The sequence below is a fragment of the Lynx rufus genome, unplaced genomic scaffold (genome assembly GCF_022079265.1).
Source record: "Lynx rufus isolate CCGP_SWC_20201006 ecotype Redwood Valley unplaced genomic scaffold, mLynRuf1.p SCAF_9, whole genome shotgun sequence".
NCBI classification, from domain to species: Eukaryota; Metazoa; Chordata; class Mammalia; order Carnivora; family Felidae; genus Lynx; species Lynx rufus.
The window spans coordinates 107,887,100-107,905,596 of NW_025814897.1; the positions used below are offsets into that span (position 1 = coordinate 107,887,100).

Consider the following 18,497-nt stretch of genomic DNA (forward strand, 5'->3'; position numbering starts at 1 on the left):
GAGCTGACATTTTTTAACATTCAGGAGTGACTCTACCGTGACCTTGGATAAACTTAAGCTTTAGGGTCTTCTCTTCACAGCCCTTCTAATTTGTATTTTTGTCTTCTCAAAGGCGGCTTTCAAAATTTCGTTTTGGGTCTGACAAGACTTGAGTGTGGATTATTTTGTCCTGTCCTCAGAGTAACCTTGGGAAGTCCTTGGAACTTCATCATCTCCATTTACAGGCAAGGACACTAGAGCATAGAAAAAGCCTTCTTTGGGTTCCTTGAAAATTTCAAACTTGTTTTAACCTCAGGGCCTTTGCACCTTCTGTTGTCCTGTCTGGAACTCTGTCCCTGGCTGGCTTCTCATCACTCCAGGTCCAAGGGGCCTTCACTACTAACCACCTGCCTCTAGGAGCTCCTTCCTTCCCTGCTTCCCTGGTTACTCTCTATCCCTTATCTTTTGCTATTTTTATAGCACTCATCACTCTCTAGTTATCTTCATTTCTACATTTGTTCTTTTTTTTTTTTAATTTTTTTTTTCAACGTTTATTTATTTTTGGGACAGAGACAGAGCATGAACGGGGGAGGGGCAGAGAGAGAGGGAGACACAGAATTGGAAACAGGTTCCAGGCTCTGAGCCATCAGCCCAGAGCCTGACGTGGGGCTCGAACTCACGGACCGCGAGATCGTGACCTGGCTGAAGTCGGACGCTTAACCGACTGCGCCACTCAGGCGCCCCTCTACATTTGTTCTTAACAAATGCATATAGTGCTTCCTCCTTAGGCAGGCAACGTTCTAAGTGCTTTACAAATATCAAACCATTTGGGCGCCTGGGTAGCTCAGTGGGTTGGGCATCGGGCTCTTGATTTCGGCTGAGGTCACCATTCCCTGGTTCGTGGGTTCAAGCCCTGCATCAGGCTCCACCGCTCCCACCGTCAGATTCTCTCTCTGCGCCTACCCCACTTGCACGCGCAGGTTCTCTCTCAAAATAAACGTTTTTTTTAAAAAAATCAAACAACTTGATCTTCATAACTCTGACGTTAAAACTTTTTCGGGGCCTCCAAGCGTGCACTCGACTCTTGGTTTTGGCTAAGGTCGTGATCCCAGAATCATGGGACCAAGCCCCGTGTCGGGCTCTGCACTGAGCGTGGAGCCTGCTTAAGATTCTCTCTCTCTCTCCCTCTCTCTCGAAAACAAAACCCTTTTTCATCTATATTTTAACATAGAAGCAACGGAAACACAGGGAGGCTAAGCAGGGTGCTTGAAGTCACGCAGATGAGTTGACTAGCATCTCTCTCTCCGGCTAGAAGGCACCACCCACCCCAACGGAAGCCGCGTCTGTGAGCCCCTGCCTCCGCAGTAGCGTGCCGCACGTAACAGGACCACGGAGACGTCAGTGGTGACGAGACCGGGTTATGCAGAGGGAGGAACGGGAAAGAAGCCTGGAGAACAGCCGTGGGGGGAGGCAGCAGTGGGGTCAGCAAGAGTGCGGTGGTCTGCAGACATTGCCAAGGGCCAATGAAAGATCTCGTGGACGGGGGTATTTAGCGGATGAGTTGAGAGAGGCCCAAAGCCTCGGAATCACCTGCCTCCTTCATGCCCCGCGTCCGAGGCACGGACAGATCCTGTTGGCTCCTCCAGAAGTTGGATTCCCCACTTTCCCCACCCCTCCTCCGCTCCCACTGTGGCCCACGGCACCGTCGCCGCTCCCCTGGAATACCGCAATGGTCTCCTAAGAGGTCACCTACACTGCAGCCAGAGTCCCGATCTGTCAGATCACGTCACTTTTCTGTTGAAAACGTGCTGGCATGAACACAATGGCCTCTCACCCTGGCAGGACCCGGCCCTTGCTTCCTCTTGACCCAGCTCTCCCACTTCCTCCCTGCTCCCGCCATTCTGGCCACCTCAGTACAGCTTCCACCCCAGGACCTTTGCATGTGTTGTTGCCTCGGACTGCAAAGTTCTTCTTCAGATTTTCCATCAGACTCACTCCCTTGATTCCTCAGGCCTTTTCTCAGATAGGACCTTCTCACTGAGGTTTGTGTCCTGACCAGGTTATTAAGAATGTAACACCATCACCCTCACCTAACACTCCTTAACCCATTCCCTGCTTCATTTTTCCCCACTACACTTGAGCAGATATGCCCTAGAAACTTTTTAGGTGCGTCTCCCTCGCCAGAATGAGTGCCACAGGGGGTGCCTGGGTGGCTCAGTCGGTTAAGCGTCTGACCGGCTCCGGGCACGATCTCACAGCTTGTGGGTGGGTTTGAGCCCCGCGTCGGGCTCTGTGCTGACAGCTCAGACAGAGCTTGGAGGCTTCTTTGGCTTCTGTCTCTCTCTCCACCCCTCTCCTGCTCTCTCTCAAAAAGAAATAAAGACATTAAAAACAATTCTGGAAGGAGTGCCACAAGAACAACGATTTTTGTCAGCTTTCTTTACTGCATTTTCTCCAGCGGACCGTCGCACCTGACACATTCAATGATATTCGATGGGTTGATGAACACCTACTATGTACCAGACTCTGTGCAAAAACGGACACACGTAGAGTCCACAGTGAAAGCAAGTGAGAGTGGGCAGAAATTAGTCTACTTGTTGGAGGCGGACTGTTAAGGAACCCTGACAGCCCATCTCGGCCCGGGAATCAACCCGGCAGAGTTGGTGGAAGGGGGAACCCAGCAGAGGGAACAGTTTGCAGGCAGGCTCGGAGTGAAGGAGCCCACCTAGGAGAGGTCAGGGGGCCGGAGTCTGGTGCTGAAAATGGGAGGGCAGGGAAGGAGGCGGCCAAAGCAGGCCTGCCAGGTCACACAGGCCCTGAGCCCCAGTCTAAAGCCTCCAAGAGTTTCAAGCAAGGGGTGCGGATCTGCAGTGACCTTGGCTGCAAGGTTAAGAACGGACCAGAGACAGCTGGGATAAAAGAGGAAGCTGGAGACACAAGCCATTGCCATAGAGGGGACACTTAAAACCCTGGGCAGGGACGGCACTGGGGACGGAAGGCGGGATACAAGGACACAGCAGGCCCCAAGACCCTCATCCAAGCCTTCAGCAGACCTGTCGTGCGGCTTCTTTGTTCCGTGAAGCACACACCGGCCCAGGAGGAAAAACCAGCTTCTCTCCTCCACGCTCTAAACCCTTTGGCTGCCCCGGGTGCTCTCGCACGTTGCCCTGCCTCTCGGCTGCAAAAGGCCCTCCCGGGGCCGCCACCGCCCGCCAGTAGGTGACCGAGCGCGTCACTGACGTCATTGTTCCCTCCCCCCCCCCCCCACCATCCTCAAATAATGGCTCCCTTCACCGAGCGGTAAAGAAATTACTGCATGAACGGGACACCTCCCATGGCCCCGCACTGTCCGACCCGTTAACACGAGGGGATCCAGCGAGTCCCCCCGGCCTCCCCAGGGTGAGACCCCGGGTCCGTCCCACCCAAGTCCCAGCTCCTTCGGTGTTTTCGACCCTTCGGCTACTAACGGCGGGATCTGGGCACGGCCCGGGAGCTCTCCCGAGGTCGACCCAGACGTCGCCCCCACCGGCCGGGACCCGGGGGCTCTGCATCGCCCGGGAGCAGCGGGTCGCCTGGGCCGGACTCGCAGTCCACGGAGCCGGGAAGCGGCGCGGAGACCACCCCCCCCCTCCCCCCAGGCCGCCAGAGCCACCGCGGCAGAGAACCGCGGGGTCCTGAGATTCCCATAAACCCCTGCAGAGGTGAAACCCCGCCTTTTGAAGGGTAACCGTTTAAGCCTATCACCGCAGAGTGTCGGCAACTCTCCGCCCAATCGACTTTTTTTTTTTTTTTTTTAACCTGAAGGAGGTTCCCTCACGGAGTCCGTCAGCCCAATGGGAGAGGTGGAAATTTCCAGAAAGAACAGGACCAATGGGCGCGGCCAGCGCGGCCACGATTGGCGGGCCAAGCGACCAATCCTCGTCGCAGAAGGGCGCCCCTCCCTCCAATCGTGGAGTCTGGGGTGGGCGGGGCTTGTCGGGAAGAGTCCAATCCGGAGGCGCGGAGGAGGCAGGGCTGAGGGCTTACTCTCAGGTGTCCAATGATAGAGAAGCAAAGATGATGGGCCAGACTTCAAGCCAATAGTAGGGAAGGATAGAAAGCCCCCTCGGGGAGCGCGACCAGTGAGCAGGCGAGGAAGGGGCGGGATCCGGGGGTCCCGGCAGCTTCTAGTAGGTTCCAGAAGGCGGCGCGTGCGGTTGGGAACGCGGAGCGGACGGAGTCGATTCAACGGGGTTCCGGGCCGGGCTATGGAGCAGGTGAAGGGGGAGGGGCGGGCCGAGGCCCCGGGGCCACTCGGGGACAGGCCGAGGCCGGGCCGCGAGTGGAGGAGCGGCGGCGGGGCGGGCGCTAATCGAGGCGGTCGGGGCGGCGGCCTGGGGCCGGGCGAGCAGCTGGGGAGGCGAGGGCGTGAGGGCCGCGGCCCACCGGGCGGGAGGTGAGCAATGTAGCCAGGCCCGGGCCGCGGGGGGCGCGGGGGTCCACTCAGCGCCCGTCGCCTGCCGGCTCGGCGAGGAGAACCGGGGGACGGCGACAGTCCGGCTCTAAGTCGGGCCCGCGGCGGGAAGAGAGGCCGTGGCTGGGCCCCGGAGGCCTCCCGGGAGGTGGCCCTGGACTGAGCCGGCGGGGGGGGGGGGGGTGGGTAGGGCGGCGCTGGGAGGGATGGAGGTGGGCGGGGGGCTTCGGAACCGGCGGGAGGGACCGGGTGCACACCAGGGAATGCGCCACCCGGGAGAGCGGGGTTTGCCGACGGAGAAGCCACCCGGACTTGGTCACAGTTAACTTGGAGGGATGCAGGGAGCGGGGACGGAAATACACTGGAAGTAGCCAGGTAGCACATCCTACTTTTCCTGCATCTGGAAAGGCCGGGATGGAAGAGCGTTGATGGAAGGTTTGAAGAGTAGCGGGCCAACTTATCTGCCTGGTGCAGGAAAGGGACGGTGCGGCGAAAGTCCTTAGAACCAGTCCAGGTCTAGCAGCGTCTTGCAGAGAGATGTGTGGCTCCTCCCGTTCTTTTTTCTGTTTTGGGGTGTGTGTGTGATTCGAGAGTAGCTGAAGGCTGATATTTCTGGAAAGTTGGTTTCTGATTACCCAAGGAGGAATTGGTCGCTGTAGAAAATCTCGTGTAGTAGGCTATGTAGATAAGCAGCAAGAAGTAAGTTATTTGCCCCGCTCATTTTTAGGGGACCGAGTTTGTAACCGCGGCTGGTTGCTTTTCGGTGGCTTAATTGTATCCTCCGCAGCCCGCAGGTTGTGAAAAGCCTGGAGAGATTTTATTCAGTCGGAAACGGTCAGCGGAAGCGTAACGATTAACCAGATCTGGAGCCTCTTTGGTAAATTAAGAAAGAGTGGAAATGGAGGGGTTAAAAAGTTTTTGCTCACTGGGGATAGTAAAGTTGCATCTGGGATTAAACAGACTGAGGTATGGACAAGAAAATGAGCTCTGGAATGAGAAACACATCACTCTTCAATTGAAGGGGTTTGTCAAAACAGGAAAAAAAAAAACTTTTTAAAATCGCACCACCCGTTGTAGGTAGACTAGATAGAGCTAAAACACATAGTAGGGGCAGACAGTGAATGAACGAGTGAAGTCAGGACGGCAACTTTGTGGTTGTAGTGCAGGCAGCCTGGCGGTTTACCTCTGTGTGTCAGGACCTGCTCTCCTGGGCCGGTTGGACATGCGACGCCTCTGCCTTTGGTTTTCATCTTCAGCTTGGAGATCCGGATTTCAGTTTTAGGAAATAATCCAAGGTGGAGGCATTTGAGTGTCCAGTTTTTCATGTTTTGATGTTTTAAACTTCGCGCTTTTCAGATAAATCCCAGGGTAATACACCTTTTACCCGAGACCCAGTTTGGACCTGCGACCGTGTAGCGCGTTTATTTAGCATAATGGCATTTGCCATCATGTGCCTGGTGTGCTGGTATTTTCTATCCTACCTGATCTTTTAAAGTGCTGGTCACCACCTGCAGGCTTGATTTCCTGACCTGCTGGTCAGTGCTCCGTGTGGAAAGGGGTGTTTTGTGGGAGAGACAAGAACTCCGTGGCGCCGTTCTCAGCTGCGGCTTGATACTAGCTTTTTAAGTTTTTGCTTTCTGGTCTCCTTCCCGGGTTCGAAGATTTTTATCCCTTGCTAGATTTGGCCCTGTTTGCCGGACTTTTCCTTTTTCAAGGCTGTCTCTCTCACATCTCTGGTTGATGGAGGGAACTTCCCAATCGGTTTGCCCCGAGGCTCCAGAAGTGTTTCCCTTAACACTTCTTTCTTGCATCAGTCCGTGCTGGCACACGGCTGGATGATAGATCTGGAGAGAGAATGGTGTAGGAGAAGCCCTATAATCAGGACCACGTTCTGAACGTTTGAGAGGGTAGGGGATTAAACCGCAAGTAGGTTGTTATCTTGTGTATCTTTTATAGTAGTAATTAAACGCGGCAAAAACTGATCTGGGGAGTTAGCTCTACCACGTTGTGATGGGTTACCCCACCTGGGAATGGAAATAGGTTCTTCCTCTGATTGCGGGTAAGCATCTTGAGGCTCCCAAGAAGCCATCGCGAAGCCTCAGGTCTCTCGCGGGGGGGCCTGTGTCCCTGCACACTCCTGCTCCTCCCTTCGCCATGGTCTCTTCGAGGAGTGACCGACTAGGCCGCTAGGCCTGTGTTCGGTTTACCGTTTGGGCTTCTTGGCATTCGCGTGCCAGTGGATTTCTTTTTCCACGAAAGGAGCTCATGAGTGTGTTCTAGAGTGGCTTCGTCAGCCCCAGGTGGAGGCTTTGAGCAAAGAGTGGCTGCCACGCGCGTCCCTCCGAACTGGAGCCAGCGGCGAGCGAGGCGTCAGCCTGCTTTTCCTGGTTACTTACTTTTCTTGTTGGCCCCACCCGAAGGTGTGGGAGATGGCAAATGAATTCACTTACGCTTTCTTTCTCTCGGTGTGTAAAGTATCTTTTTTGTTGACCACCGAAGTATGAGTGTCACTTAAAACATTGGGACTGGATGGGGCGTCTGGGTGGCTCGGTCGGTTAAGCGTCCGACTTCAGCTCAGGTCACGATCTCGCGGTCCGTGAGTTCGAGCCCCGCGTCGGGCTCTGTGCGGACAGCTCAGAGCCTGGAGCCTGCTTCCAATTCTGTGTCTCCCTCTCTCTCTGCCCCTCCCCCGTTCATGCTCTGTCTCAAAAATAATAAACATTAAAAAAAAAATTTTTTTTTTAAATTGGGACCGACGCACCTGGGTGGCTCAGTCGGTTTAAGGGTCCAACTTCGGCTCAAGTCATGATCTTGCAGTCCGTAAGTTCAAGCCCCACATCGGGCCCACTGCTGTCAGCATGGAGCCTGCTTTTTGGGTCTTCTGCCCCTCCCCGCTTGCGCACGCACGTTCTCTCTCTCAAGAACTAGGAAAAACATGAAAAAATAGCATAACAACAAATAGTGTGTTACGGAAGAAACTACATTGGTTCCTTCTTTCCTCAGGTAAACGAGCTGAAAGAGAAGGGCAATAAGGCCCTGAGTGCTGGCAACATCGATGATGCGTTACAGTGCTACTCTGAGGCCATCAAGTTGGATCCCCAGAACCACGTGCTCTACAGCAATCGCTCAGCGGCCTATGCCAAGAAAGGTGACTACCAGAAGGCTTATGAGGATGGCTGCAAAACCGTGGACCTGAAGCCCGACTGGGGCAAGGTGAGCCGTGGGTGGACCGGGGCTCCTGACGCTTCACAGAAATGCCTCCTTGGCGTGCTGTTTTCAAATACTGGGCCCTCCCGACCCGGCTGGCTGCCCGTCCCGGTAGACTGCATAGTGTATCGCCCCTCCGCTGTCCTCCCGGTTGGAGGATGCTCCTCAGAGTCGTGGCACTTGTCACATCCGAGGTGCCGTCAGTTGTGAAGGCAGGTCTGATCTTTGGCGCTACTGAGAAAGAAAATGCCACCAGAGGAGCGGACGACACTGGGTCGGAAGATGAATCGAGGTGGGGCGGGTGAGCGTCTTTGAGATGTGGCTGGATCCTTACAGCTTTCAGTCTTGGCATTACGTGCTTCTCCTCCTGTTTTCCTTTGGCCTTCACGTGAATATCCATTTTGTCCCAGGGAGCGTAAAATAGCTTCTTTGGAGTTCGTCTTCTGGACTCCTAGGTGTTCTTTATTTTGTCGTGTTCTTTCTTTTTGGTTTAAGGGCTATTCGCGAAAAGCAGCAGCTCTTGAGTTCTTAAACCGATTTGAAGAAGCCAAGAGAACCTATGAAGAGGGTTTAAAACATGAAGCAAATAATCCTCAGCTCAAAGAGGGCTTACAGAATATGGAGGCCCGGTTGGCAGGTAGGCCCCAGTACACTGTTGGTTTCTTTCTTTCTTTTTTTTAACGGGACTAACTTTGGGGCACCTGGGCGGCCCAGTTAAACGTCCCAGCTCTCAGGGGCGCCTGGGTGGCTCGGTTGAGTGTCCGACTTCGGCTCGGGTCATGATCTCACTGTTTGTGGGTTCAAGCCCCGTGTCGGGCTCTGTGCTGACAGCTCGGAGCCTGGAGCCTGCTTTGGATTTTGTGTCTCCTCCTCTGTCTCTCTCTCCCATGTTCATGCTCTCTCTCTGTCTCTCAATTACAAGTAAACGTTAAAAAAAAAAAAGTCCAACTCTTGATCTCTGCTCAGGTCGTGGTCTCACGGTTTGTAGGTTTGAGCCCGGTGTTGGTTTCTGCATGGGCAGCATGGAGCCTGCTGGGGATTTTCCCTCCCTCCCTCCCTCCCTCCCCCCCCTCCCCCCCTCTCCCCCCCTCCCCCACTCCCTGCCCCTCCCCCAGCTCGCTCTCTGTCTCAGAAACAAAACACACCTTTTTTTTTTTTTTTCTTTTCCGTTAACGTTTACTTTTTGAGAGAGAGGGAGACACAGAATCCGAAGCAGGCTCCAGGTTCTGAGCTGTCAGCACAGAGCCCAATGTGGGGCTCAAACCCACGAACCATGGGATCACAACCTGAGCCGAAGTTGGATGCTTAACCGACCGAGCCACCCAGGCGCCCCAAAACACACCTTGAAATTTTTTTAATGGGATTAACTTTGAGGCTCCCTCCAAATGTCTGGTGGGCTAGGGGGCATAAAACTCAAGTGAACTGACTTCTCATCATGTGCTTCCCTTTGTTCGGAACAGAGAGGAAGTTCATGAACCCTTTCAACATGCCCAATCTGTACCAGAAGTTGGAGAGCGACCCCAGGACGAGGACACTGCTCGCTGATCCTACCTACCGGGAACTGATAGAACAACTGAGAAGCAAACCGTCCGACCTGGGCACGTAAGTTGAGACAGCACTGTTGTCTCTGGAAATGGGTGTGAACGTGGTACTTCTTTTCTGGGATCCTGTGTGTGTGTGTAGAGGTGTTCCTCAGACAGCAGAGTTTCTGCCTTTGTTTTTCTCCAGTGAGCGATAGGTATTTGTTGGTTTGTCTTTCTGGAAAGGGTTAAAGAGGACACGTGTCGGAATAATTTGGAATCTTCATTCCTAACCTTCAAGTGCCTCTTTGCTGCTCTCCTATAATTCTGATCTGGCGCCAAGTCTATCCTTTCCATACATATCAGACGCTGTCTCCTGGGATGTTGCAGCGGAAGGTCATGGTGGAAGAGGGTGTCAGGTGTAAAGATGCGTCTCTTAGTCATACTGGTATTTGTGACTGAATCTCTGACTCCTGAGATCCCGTCCCTCTTTGTGTCTCCTGGCTTCGAGAAGTAAATTTGACATCTGTTAGCTCATCGGGAATGGATTTTTGAAGGGTTGAGTATTCCCCGGTGGTACCTCATGGCTGGTGCAGAATCTCGCAGTTTTTTCTGTGGGTGAGCAGCTCTCTTACACGGTAATCTGAGGTTTAGCGGCCAAAGTGGGTTTAAGCTCCGTTGTGGGCAGGGCTGCCTGGGTGACTCAGTCAGGCGTCTGACTTGATTTCAGCTCAGGTACGTGATCCCGGCGTTGTGCGTTCGAGCCCCGCCTCGGGCTCTGTGCTGACAGGCGTGGAGCCTGCTTGGGTTTTTCTCTCCTTGTGTGTCTCTCCCCTGCGCACACCTGTCTCTCTCTTTCAAATAAACTTAAAAAAGTCACTGTTTCCAAAGGAGGGATGAGAGTTATTGCACTGAATTCTTACTTGAAAACCTAATACTAAAATCAGTTGTGAGGAGAAATAATAAATCATTGTGCTTTTCTTTTCTTTTCTCTTCTCTTTTTTTTTTTTAAACCACTGCTAGGAAACTGCAGGATCCCCGGATCATGACGACGCTCAGCGTCCTGCTGGGGGTCGACCTGGGCAGCATGGATGAGGACGAGGAAGTGGCCGCGCCGCCTCCGCCGCCGCCTCCCAAGAAGGACACCAAGCCAGAGCCGATGGAAGAAGATCTTCCAGAGAATAAGAAGCAGGTCTCGTTTTTCCTCCTTCCTCTCGCACGTTTCGAACAGCGTTGTCCACAGGACGTCCGGGACGCGGGGGCGGCTGTCGTCGTTGAGCGCTGGGTCACTGTTTTCCGTCGGAGCGGTCGGCGTGTGAAACGCTTCCCTTTCCGAGTGATTTCACAAGCACGGCGCGTGTGGGACCTGTGGCTGCACGAGCTGCCCTTCCATGGTCCCCGGAGCTGCGCCCGTGCCACCAGCGTGGGTGTGGGTCAGGGCAAGCCGGTCAGGTTTTGGGTGACCCTTGTCCTTGCTGTGACCCAGAAGGATGTCGTCTACGCGCGTTCTCAGGCTCTGTTTTCTGGTTGGACGTGGCGTGTAGTTGACAGTTGTCCACTTAGTGACACTGGCTTCCAGAGCGGGAGGCGTGTGCTTCGGGGATTTTATTTCCTCTCTTATCAGGAACAACAGATTGTTGCCAAATTAAGCGCTTTCACATGAGTAAGCGTCGGTTGTTCGGGGTGTCTCGAAGTTGGAAGCTGGCCCTGTGGTGTGGGCGGTGGAGCGCCGTGCTGAGACTCGTGCCCTGGGGACAGACCCTTGTCAGCATCCCCTGGTCAAACCGGGTAGAAAACTGCTGTTCTCTCCCAACTTGCTTCAGGTCGGAGGGACTCTCTCTCCCCTGAAAAAGCCCTTTATTTTCTGACCAAGTCCAGGAGAGTAGATAGAAAAGGGGGAGTTTTAGAGGAGGCAGAGGTGAGACCTTAGCATCCCATTCTTTTCCTTTTTTTGTTTTTTAATGTTTATCATTGAGAGACAGGGAGACACAGAATCCGAAGCAGGCTCCAGGCTCTGAGCTGTCAGCACAGAGCCCCACACGGGGCTCGAACTCACAAACTGCGAGATCATGACCTGAGCCACCCAAGCACCCCATTAGCGTCCCGTTCTAACAGCCCTCTGCCTTTAATCCTGCAGCTGGCTGAGAAGTGGCCGCAGTGCGGGGACCGTGCTCCCGCACACAAGGCTAGTCGTGCGCGCTGCTCGGCCCGTGACGGGTCGCAAGCTCTTTGCCGCCTCCGTTCGGTTTGCTCAGTGCTCCTTCCACACCTCATCTAGGCGCTGAAAGAAAAAGAGTTGGGGAACGAGGCCTACAAGAAGAAAGACTTTGACACGGCCTTGAAGCACTACGACAGAGCCAAGGACCTGGACCCCACCAACATGACTTACATGACCAATCAAGCAGGTGAGGCCCAGGCCGAGGGGTGAGTGCGTTGTCGTTGGGCGGTCCCGGGGAGGGACACGGGTTGACTCTTCGTTAACCATCCTGCCCGGCAGCCGTGTACTTCGAGAAGGGCGACTACAGTAAATGCCGGGAGCTCTGTGAGAAGGCCATCGAAGTGGGGCGAGAAAACCGAGAAGACTATCGACAGATTGCCAAGTACGCGCGACCTTCGGCGGTACCTCGAGTGGTGTGGGGGGGTCGATGTCCAAGACCTAAGTTTTCCTGCGTGGGGAGGAGGGTTGCTGGCCACACAGCCTGCTCTGTAAGCCGTGGGCTGGACGGGAGGCCACGGGCGTCCAGACAAGAGGTGTTTGGAGGGTGTGGTGTCCGAGCGGGGTGGGGGCGGGGGGCTTCTCTCCAGGAGCTGCCCTTGTCTCTGCTTTGCTCTCAGCACATTCCTTTTCTGCTTGTTTCGTTAGAGCTTATGCTCGAGTTGGCAACTCGTACTTCAAAGAGGAAAAGTATAAGGACGCCATCCATTTCTACAACAAGTCTTTGGCAGAGCACCGAACCCCGGATGTGCTCAAGAAATGCCAACAGGTGGGTAGGGAAAGAATACGGGGCCTGGTATTTCTTATCCGCTGTAGCATTACGTTTAATAATGAACCGTTAAGATTTTTTTTAAGTCGTGTCTTTGGTCATTTTATACCTCGTCCTTGTCACTTGACAACGTGTAAGGAGTAACCGCGATTTTTTTGCTGTCCTTTTTGTCGGCCAAGATCGTAACCTTTTACTGAAGGTCAGTGCGCTTAGGGTTATTATTGTGACTTAAGATTTTTTTTTTATTTTACACAACCAAAGCGTTGTGTTATCATGCCAGTTGTCCTAAATTACGGAGTGGGGTCGATTTTTATTCACAAAAAGACGGGTCAGAAAGTGAATTGTGCTGTTAACACATGCCTCATATTCACGCTTAATCTTGTACCAAGCATATGTCAGTACTGCTCATCGTTTCACTGTGCGTTTTCATGATGAGGAAGGTGTAATTCTTTTGTTTTTAAGTAAGTAATCTCTTTACCTGACCTGGGCTCGGACTCCCAGCCCCAAGATGATGAAGAGTTGCATGCTCTGAACAAAAACTAAAATGTTGCTGACGGTACTTTCTGCAAATCAAAATCTGAATCAGAGCCTTATTTTAGTCCAATGTTTAGGTGTCCAACAGTGTAAATGATTACTCCAAGGATTATTTTTTCTTAGGCGGAGAAAATTCTGAAGGAGCAAGAGCGGCTGGCCTATATAAACCCCGACCTGGCCTTGGAGGAAAAGAACAAAGGCAACGAATGTTTTCAGAAAGGTATGTTACAGGGGCGCCTGAGTGACTCAGCCGGTTAAGCGTCCCGCTTTGGCTTAGGTCATGATCTCACAGTCCATGAGTTCAAGCCCCGCGTCAGGCTCTGTGCTGATAGCTCAGAGCCTGGAGTCTGCTTCGGATTCTGTCGCTCCCTCTCTCTGCCCCTTCCCACTTGCGCTCTGTCACTGTGCAAAAATAAACATTAAAGGTACATTCCAGCTCAGGTGACAGAGCTTCTGGATGAGTGATGCGTGATGCAGACGTGTTCTCTGTGCCTTGGCAGACTGCCAGCTAAATGCCCTCGGTGGGGGAGGAGGGTGGCTTTTTGCTTTCTAAAAAAGTTTCTTCTTTCCTTACCCAGGGGATTATCCCCAGGCCATGAAGCATTACACAGAAGCCATCAAGCGGAACCCAAAAGATGCCAAATTGTACAGCAATCGAGCCGCCTGCTACACCAAACTCCTGGAGTTTCAGCTGGCGCTCAAGGTGGGCACATCTGGGCGTGTGCGGTGCCTGTTACGGCAGCGAATCTGTGCGTGAGGAACGTTGTTTTTTCTCTTTTCACGTCGTCAACGTCTTTTTGATGTTCTTACTTTGATCTTAGAGTCAGAGGGATGGTGCCGTGCGTGTGAGGTTTGTAAGATGCAGGACGTGTGCTAGCTCAGTCCTGGCCCATCTGTTGTTAGTGTGGTTGGGAATATTTGGAAACGTGGATCCGTTTCCATCTTCGCCGATGATGGACTCTTTTTCTTCCCCATCGCTTCCCCTCCCCCCTCTCCCTTTTTTTTTTTTTTTTTTTTTAACACTTTACATGTTCAGTTCATTGGGGTCAAGTCCATTCCCATTGTTGTGCACCCATCACCACCTTCCTCATCGAGAACCTTTCCATCTTCCCAAACTGAAAGTGCACCCTTTGAACACTAACTCCCACTCCCCCGACCCCTGGCGGCTACCATTCCACTCTTTGGCTCTCCGAATGTGACCTCTCTAGGGACCTCCTGTAAGTAGAACCATCCAGTATTTGTTCTTTTGTGTGTGGCTTATTTCACTGAGCATCGTGCTGTAGCAGGTGTCCGTGTTTCCTTCCTCTTGAAGGCTGAGTACTGTTACCTCGCACAGGTACCCCGCTTTCTGATCTTCTAGGCATCCTCTCCCAGCGGTGGTGCTGCATCCTGGGGCAGCACAGTGTTTGTTTGCCTGTAATTATGTGTGCGTTTATACTGAAGAGCCGTGGCATCGTTTCCCGCAGAAGCTTTGCCATCTTTGGTCCTTTTTTGATTAGCTCCCTTAGCAGCTCTGCTGTTCTCGGGCATATTGAGTATGGTCTCGTGTGATGATGTCGACGCTGGAAAGGAAATCTTCGTTGCTCTCTTGAACATGACCTGCTCTGTACCTCTGTTGGCGATTTCTAAATTGTTCTCTAGATGACTTTGAATTTTTTTTATGTTTATTTTTGTAAGAGCGCGCGAGCAGGGGAGGGGCAGAGAGAAAAGAGACACAGAATCCGAAGTGGGCCCCAAGCTCCGAGCTGTCAGCACAGAGCCCGACGCGGGGCTTGAACTCACAGACCGCGAGATCATGACCTCTGAGCCAACCAGGGAGGCCCAACCAATGGAGCCACCCAGGCCCCCCCTTCCTTTTTTTTTAAGTGTTTATTTTTGAGAGAGATGAGTGTGAGTGGGGGAGGGGCAGAGAGAGGGAGGCTAGACGATTTTTAAAAAAATTTTTTTTTTTCAACGTTTATTTTATTTTTGGGACAGAGAGAGACAGAGCATGAACGGGGGAGGGGCAGAGAGAGAGGGAGACACAGAATCGGAAACAGGCTCCAGGCTCTGAGCCATCAGCCCAGAGCCTGACGCGGGGCTCGAACTCACGGACCGCGAGATCGTGACCTGGCTGAAGTCGGACGCTTAACCGACTGTGCCACCCAGGCGCCCGCTAGACGATTTTTAAAGTGTGGTCCATCCCCGGACCATCTTCTGGGAAGGTGACAAAATGTGACCCATCTAGAGACACACACGGGTTTTGTTTTTTGAGGCCACTAACTTCTGGGCCTGCGCCTGGCTTCGAAAGGTCACCCGTACGGGTACAAGGGCAACGTCAAAAACAGGTTGGTTTGCGAAGTGCAGGACCTCGGCAGTTGCCTGTGAGGAAGAGCACGTCCTCCCCCAGCTACACAAAGGGGAACAGTGAACGGAACCATTTCTGATCTAGCTTTTTGGCTGGAATAGTTGCAAGCGGGCCGGGGTGTTGAAACTCTACCGCATTGCATTCTTTTCGCTGGGATTTTCCACCTTGTAGGTACTTCAAACAGAAATAGCCAGAACGTCTGTGTGCCCTCCACCTCTTTTGGCAAGAAGTAGGGATGCGTTTTCGTGGAACCATCTGCGAAAAGAAGTAGGCTAGGTTTTGGCACTCTGCGCTCCTGAGTGTGCTTTTCCTGAAAGGATTCTTCCCTTCCAGTCACGGTGTCAGTCGCACCGCCTGGTCGTGGACTGAAGGCCAGAGGGCCATCTGCTGCGGTCCTCTCCTCAGATTTCCCCCCAAATCCCCTTGAAAGCTGCCCGTGTCCAGGTTGTGTGTTTTCTCTGGTTGTCATGTCCTCTTCAGTTCCTCAAACGAGAACTTTGCCCACTTTTTCATTTTTTCCCATAATCTCAGCCTTTTGAAGAATTTAGGCCGCTCGCCTTAGGTGGGGTCGGCGGTCCATAGTCTGGAATGGCCGTCCCTCGTGGTTCTGCTTGACTTGCTCTCCCAGCCGCCTCGGCTGGGCCGTCTGTGAAACGGCCCAGATGCCCGGGTTAACAGAAGCGCCGGATGCGAGAGAACACTGTCGTGGGGCCAGGCGAAGAGTTCTGTTGATCATTCTGCTTTAGGGTAGTTTATCTGAAGGAACGAGCCTAATTTTCTCCTTTCCTCTCCTGCCCAGGACTGTGAGGAATGCATCCAGCTAGAGCCAACCTTCAGTAAGTGCTTTCCCGCTCCCTCTCTGTCCCTGGACGTGGCCCAGAGAGCGCGAGAGGGGCCGAGAGAGGGGCCTGCGGCAGGAGCCAGCGGCGCCAGCGGGGTGGGGGGACGGATGTTGGCGTTCGCATGACAGACAGGGTGGGAGTGGTGTCCCTTGGAGCCCCGTTCTGGAAAACGCCTCACCGCTCCCGTCTGTCCGCAGTCAAGGGGTACACGCGGAAAGCGGCTGCCCTGGAAGCGATGAAGGACTACACGAAAGCCATGGACGTCTACCAGAAGGCCTTAGATCTGGACTCCAACTGTAAGGTGAGGCTGCTTCTGGCCTCCGGGGGTGGGGGGGAGTCTCTCCCCCGCCTCCGGTCCTCCTCCGGGTCCTCTCGGTGTTTCTTCACCGACCTTTTCCTCTTGCCCGCTTCTCTCTGACTTCCCACTTCTCCGTTTCCTCTGTTGTCTGGGCTGAAACGGTGACCCGGTTAGTGCTAACGCCCTCCCCTGTTGGCTTTGCTGGGACGCAGGAGGCGGCAGACGGGTACCAGCGCTGTATGATGGCCCAGTACAACCGGCACGACAGCCCCGAGGACGTGAAGCGACGGGCCATGGCCGACCCCGAGGTGCAGCAGATCATGAGTGACCCGGCCATGCGGCTCATCCTGGAACAGATGCAGAAGGACCCCCAGGCGCTCAGCGAGTAAGTAGAGGGGGGCGGAGGTGGCCCCGGGGGACGAGGTGGAGAGAGGTGTGGCCGCACAAGGTGGGTAGGGACGTGATCGGTCCGGGCGAGCGGCCGCCATGTGTTCTCTTCCGTCGAAAAGGTGGTGGGGCCGTTGGCGGGGAGCCCAAAGGGCCTCCTTGCTGCGTCGCCACGGTAGCTGGAGCCGCCTGGCGGGAAGACGGAGCGGCCTCGGCTGAAAGCTGTGTCCGTGGGCTCCTGCCAGGCGGGGCCGGGGCCTTCACGGAACGGTCCTCTCCGGAGACCCTTCAGCCGCCTCCTGTTGGCGCCTTTCGGGGGGGGTCGCATGGGGGTGGCTTCGAGAGCAGAAAGCCCTTTTCAGGTCAAGTCTCATTTCGCCTAACTTGGTTTTTTTTTCCCCATCAGACACTTAAAGAATCCTGTAATAGCACAGAAGATTCAGAAGCTGATGGATGTGGGTCTGATCGCAATTCGGTGATGACTTCCTCGTCATCCCCTTCCCTTCGCCCTCGTGTGGAAAGAGGAGCCGGGACCGCGGCCAGCCGCGCCGAGCAGAGGGGAGAGCAGGGGACAGCGAACGACTTCTGTCTCTATATTTATATAGACCCACGTGGAAGACACAGAGACTCGTACTCACGTTACTCGCACCGCCGCTGCCTCTGGGCCCTCCCAGCACACGCATGGTCTCTTCTGCCGCCCTCGGGTTCCGTGTTCCCTTCCCCGCCCTCAGTCGCTGTCTCGGCTGCTCTCCCATAGTTGGTTATTTTTTATTTGGGGCAGTGGGCACGTACGGGGAGGGGAGGGTGTTCTTCCCGACCTCAGCTCCCAACTGTCTTCACGTTGTTAACGCCACGTCCCTTCTCCAATAAAACAAGCCAGTCGGGCGTGGTTATACGTTGTTATGTCCTTGTAATTTTGTTTTGCTAAATGACTTTGAGGCCGAGGTCCCGCAGGGTTCCCACCCGGAGTGCAGTGCGCGAGAGGTGGGAGTGTGAGCTGACTGGGAACCAGAGCCTCTTTGTAATGAGGCTGCCCTGGGTGACCTCCGTGCTTCGGTCACTAGGTGGCGCTGTCGCCCCACGCCAGCTGAAAGGGTTGGGGGGTGGGGTGCTTCCCCATCCAGAAGGGCACCAACTCCAGAGGTTCGGGTAATTTCCTGTGCTGTTTCGCTCTTCACCCTCTAATCTCTGCCGGAAACCAGCTGGATGGAGAGAACACCGGCTCCCGGGCAAGAGCGAAAAACGTTTCCCGGTATGAGAGTCTTTGGACCGCCTTCTTGGGAGACCCAATCTGTCAGCTGCTCTGTTTTCGTTTTGAGAGAACTCCCCGCTCTCACTTCTGGCTCTTTGCTCAGAGGAGGCCCCCGTGCACCTTTCTCCAGATCGGGTTTCATCCCGCACCTGCCACTTCCGCCATGCTGCCTCAAGTTCAACCCCAGTGAGATCAAAATCCTATACCCGATGTGCCCGCTGGGGATACCACATCCACCCCGGCCTGCTGTCAGTTGGCCCCACTGTCACGAAAAACCGTGATGACGTTGCCGAGGCAGCCAGTGATTGGAAGGGCCTGAGGAGGACAGTAAAACTGTTGGGGACAGGCCCCTGATCCAGGGCGTACCTTCTGCCGCTGCCCTGATCAGAGCCTCCAAGGAGCTGCCAGGAGACCAGGAAGACTTGAAGCATGGTCAAAATACTCACTTGCAATGAGCTTGTCAACAGTGCCCAGCATACGGCACCAGCCTTTAGCTAGAGAACTCAATGGAACCATTGAGATGCTGGAGACTGCCCCGTGGGAGCGGCCTTGTCGAGGGCCTCGTGACACCATAGATGACGTCAGCAGGGGTGGGATGCCCAGCTAGTCGAGAACTACGAAGGAAAATCCTTCAATAAAGGATCATTTGGCAACCACAAAAAAAGAAAAAGACCTCACTGCTCTTAACCAAACT

At 54.1% G+C, this 18,497-nt stretch overlaps 1 protein-coding gene across 1 annotated transcript; it reads left to right on the plus strand.

Moving 5' to 3' along the window:
• The first annotated feature begins 4,133 nt into the window (after nt 1–4,133).
• STIP1 (stress induced phosphoprotein 1) lies at nt 4,134–17,446 on the plus strand. Its single transcript, XM_047071170.1, has 14 exons — nt 4,134–4,235; nt 7,436–7,645; nt 8,135–8,276; nt 9,100–9,241; nt 10,183–10,351; nt 11,438–11,564; nt 11,657–11,759; nt 12,023–12,143; nt 12,801–12,897; nt 13,256–13,380; nt 15,824–15,860; nt 16,064–16,167; nt 16,377–16,549; nt 16,958–17,446. Exons 1-14 carry the CDS (start codon nt 4,227–4,229, stop codon nt 17,028–17,030), a joined length of 1,632 nt encoding a protein of 543 aa, XP_046927126.1. The 5' UTR covers nt 4,134–4,226; the 3' UTR covers nt 17,031–17,446.
• The last annotated feature ends 1,051 nt before the right edge of the window (nt 17,447–18,497 follow it).

What these genes read in the sequence shown, in the direction of transcription:
- STIP1 (XM_047071170.1), top strand. An exon ending in TGAAGCCCGACTGGGGCAAG is followed by an intron (nt 7,646 to 8,134) that starts GTGAGCCGTGGG and finishes TTTTGGTTTAAG; the next exon opens with GGCTATTCGCGAAAAGCAGC. An exon ending in TATGGAGGCCCGGTTGGCAG is followed by an intron (nt 8,277 to 9,099) that starts GTAGGCCCCAGT and finishes TGTTCGGAACAG; the next exon opens with AGAGGAAGTTCATGAACCCT.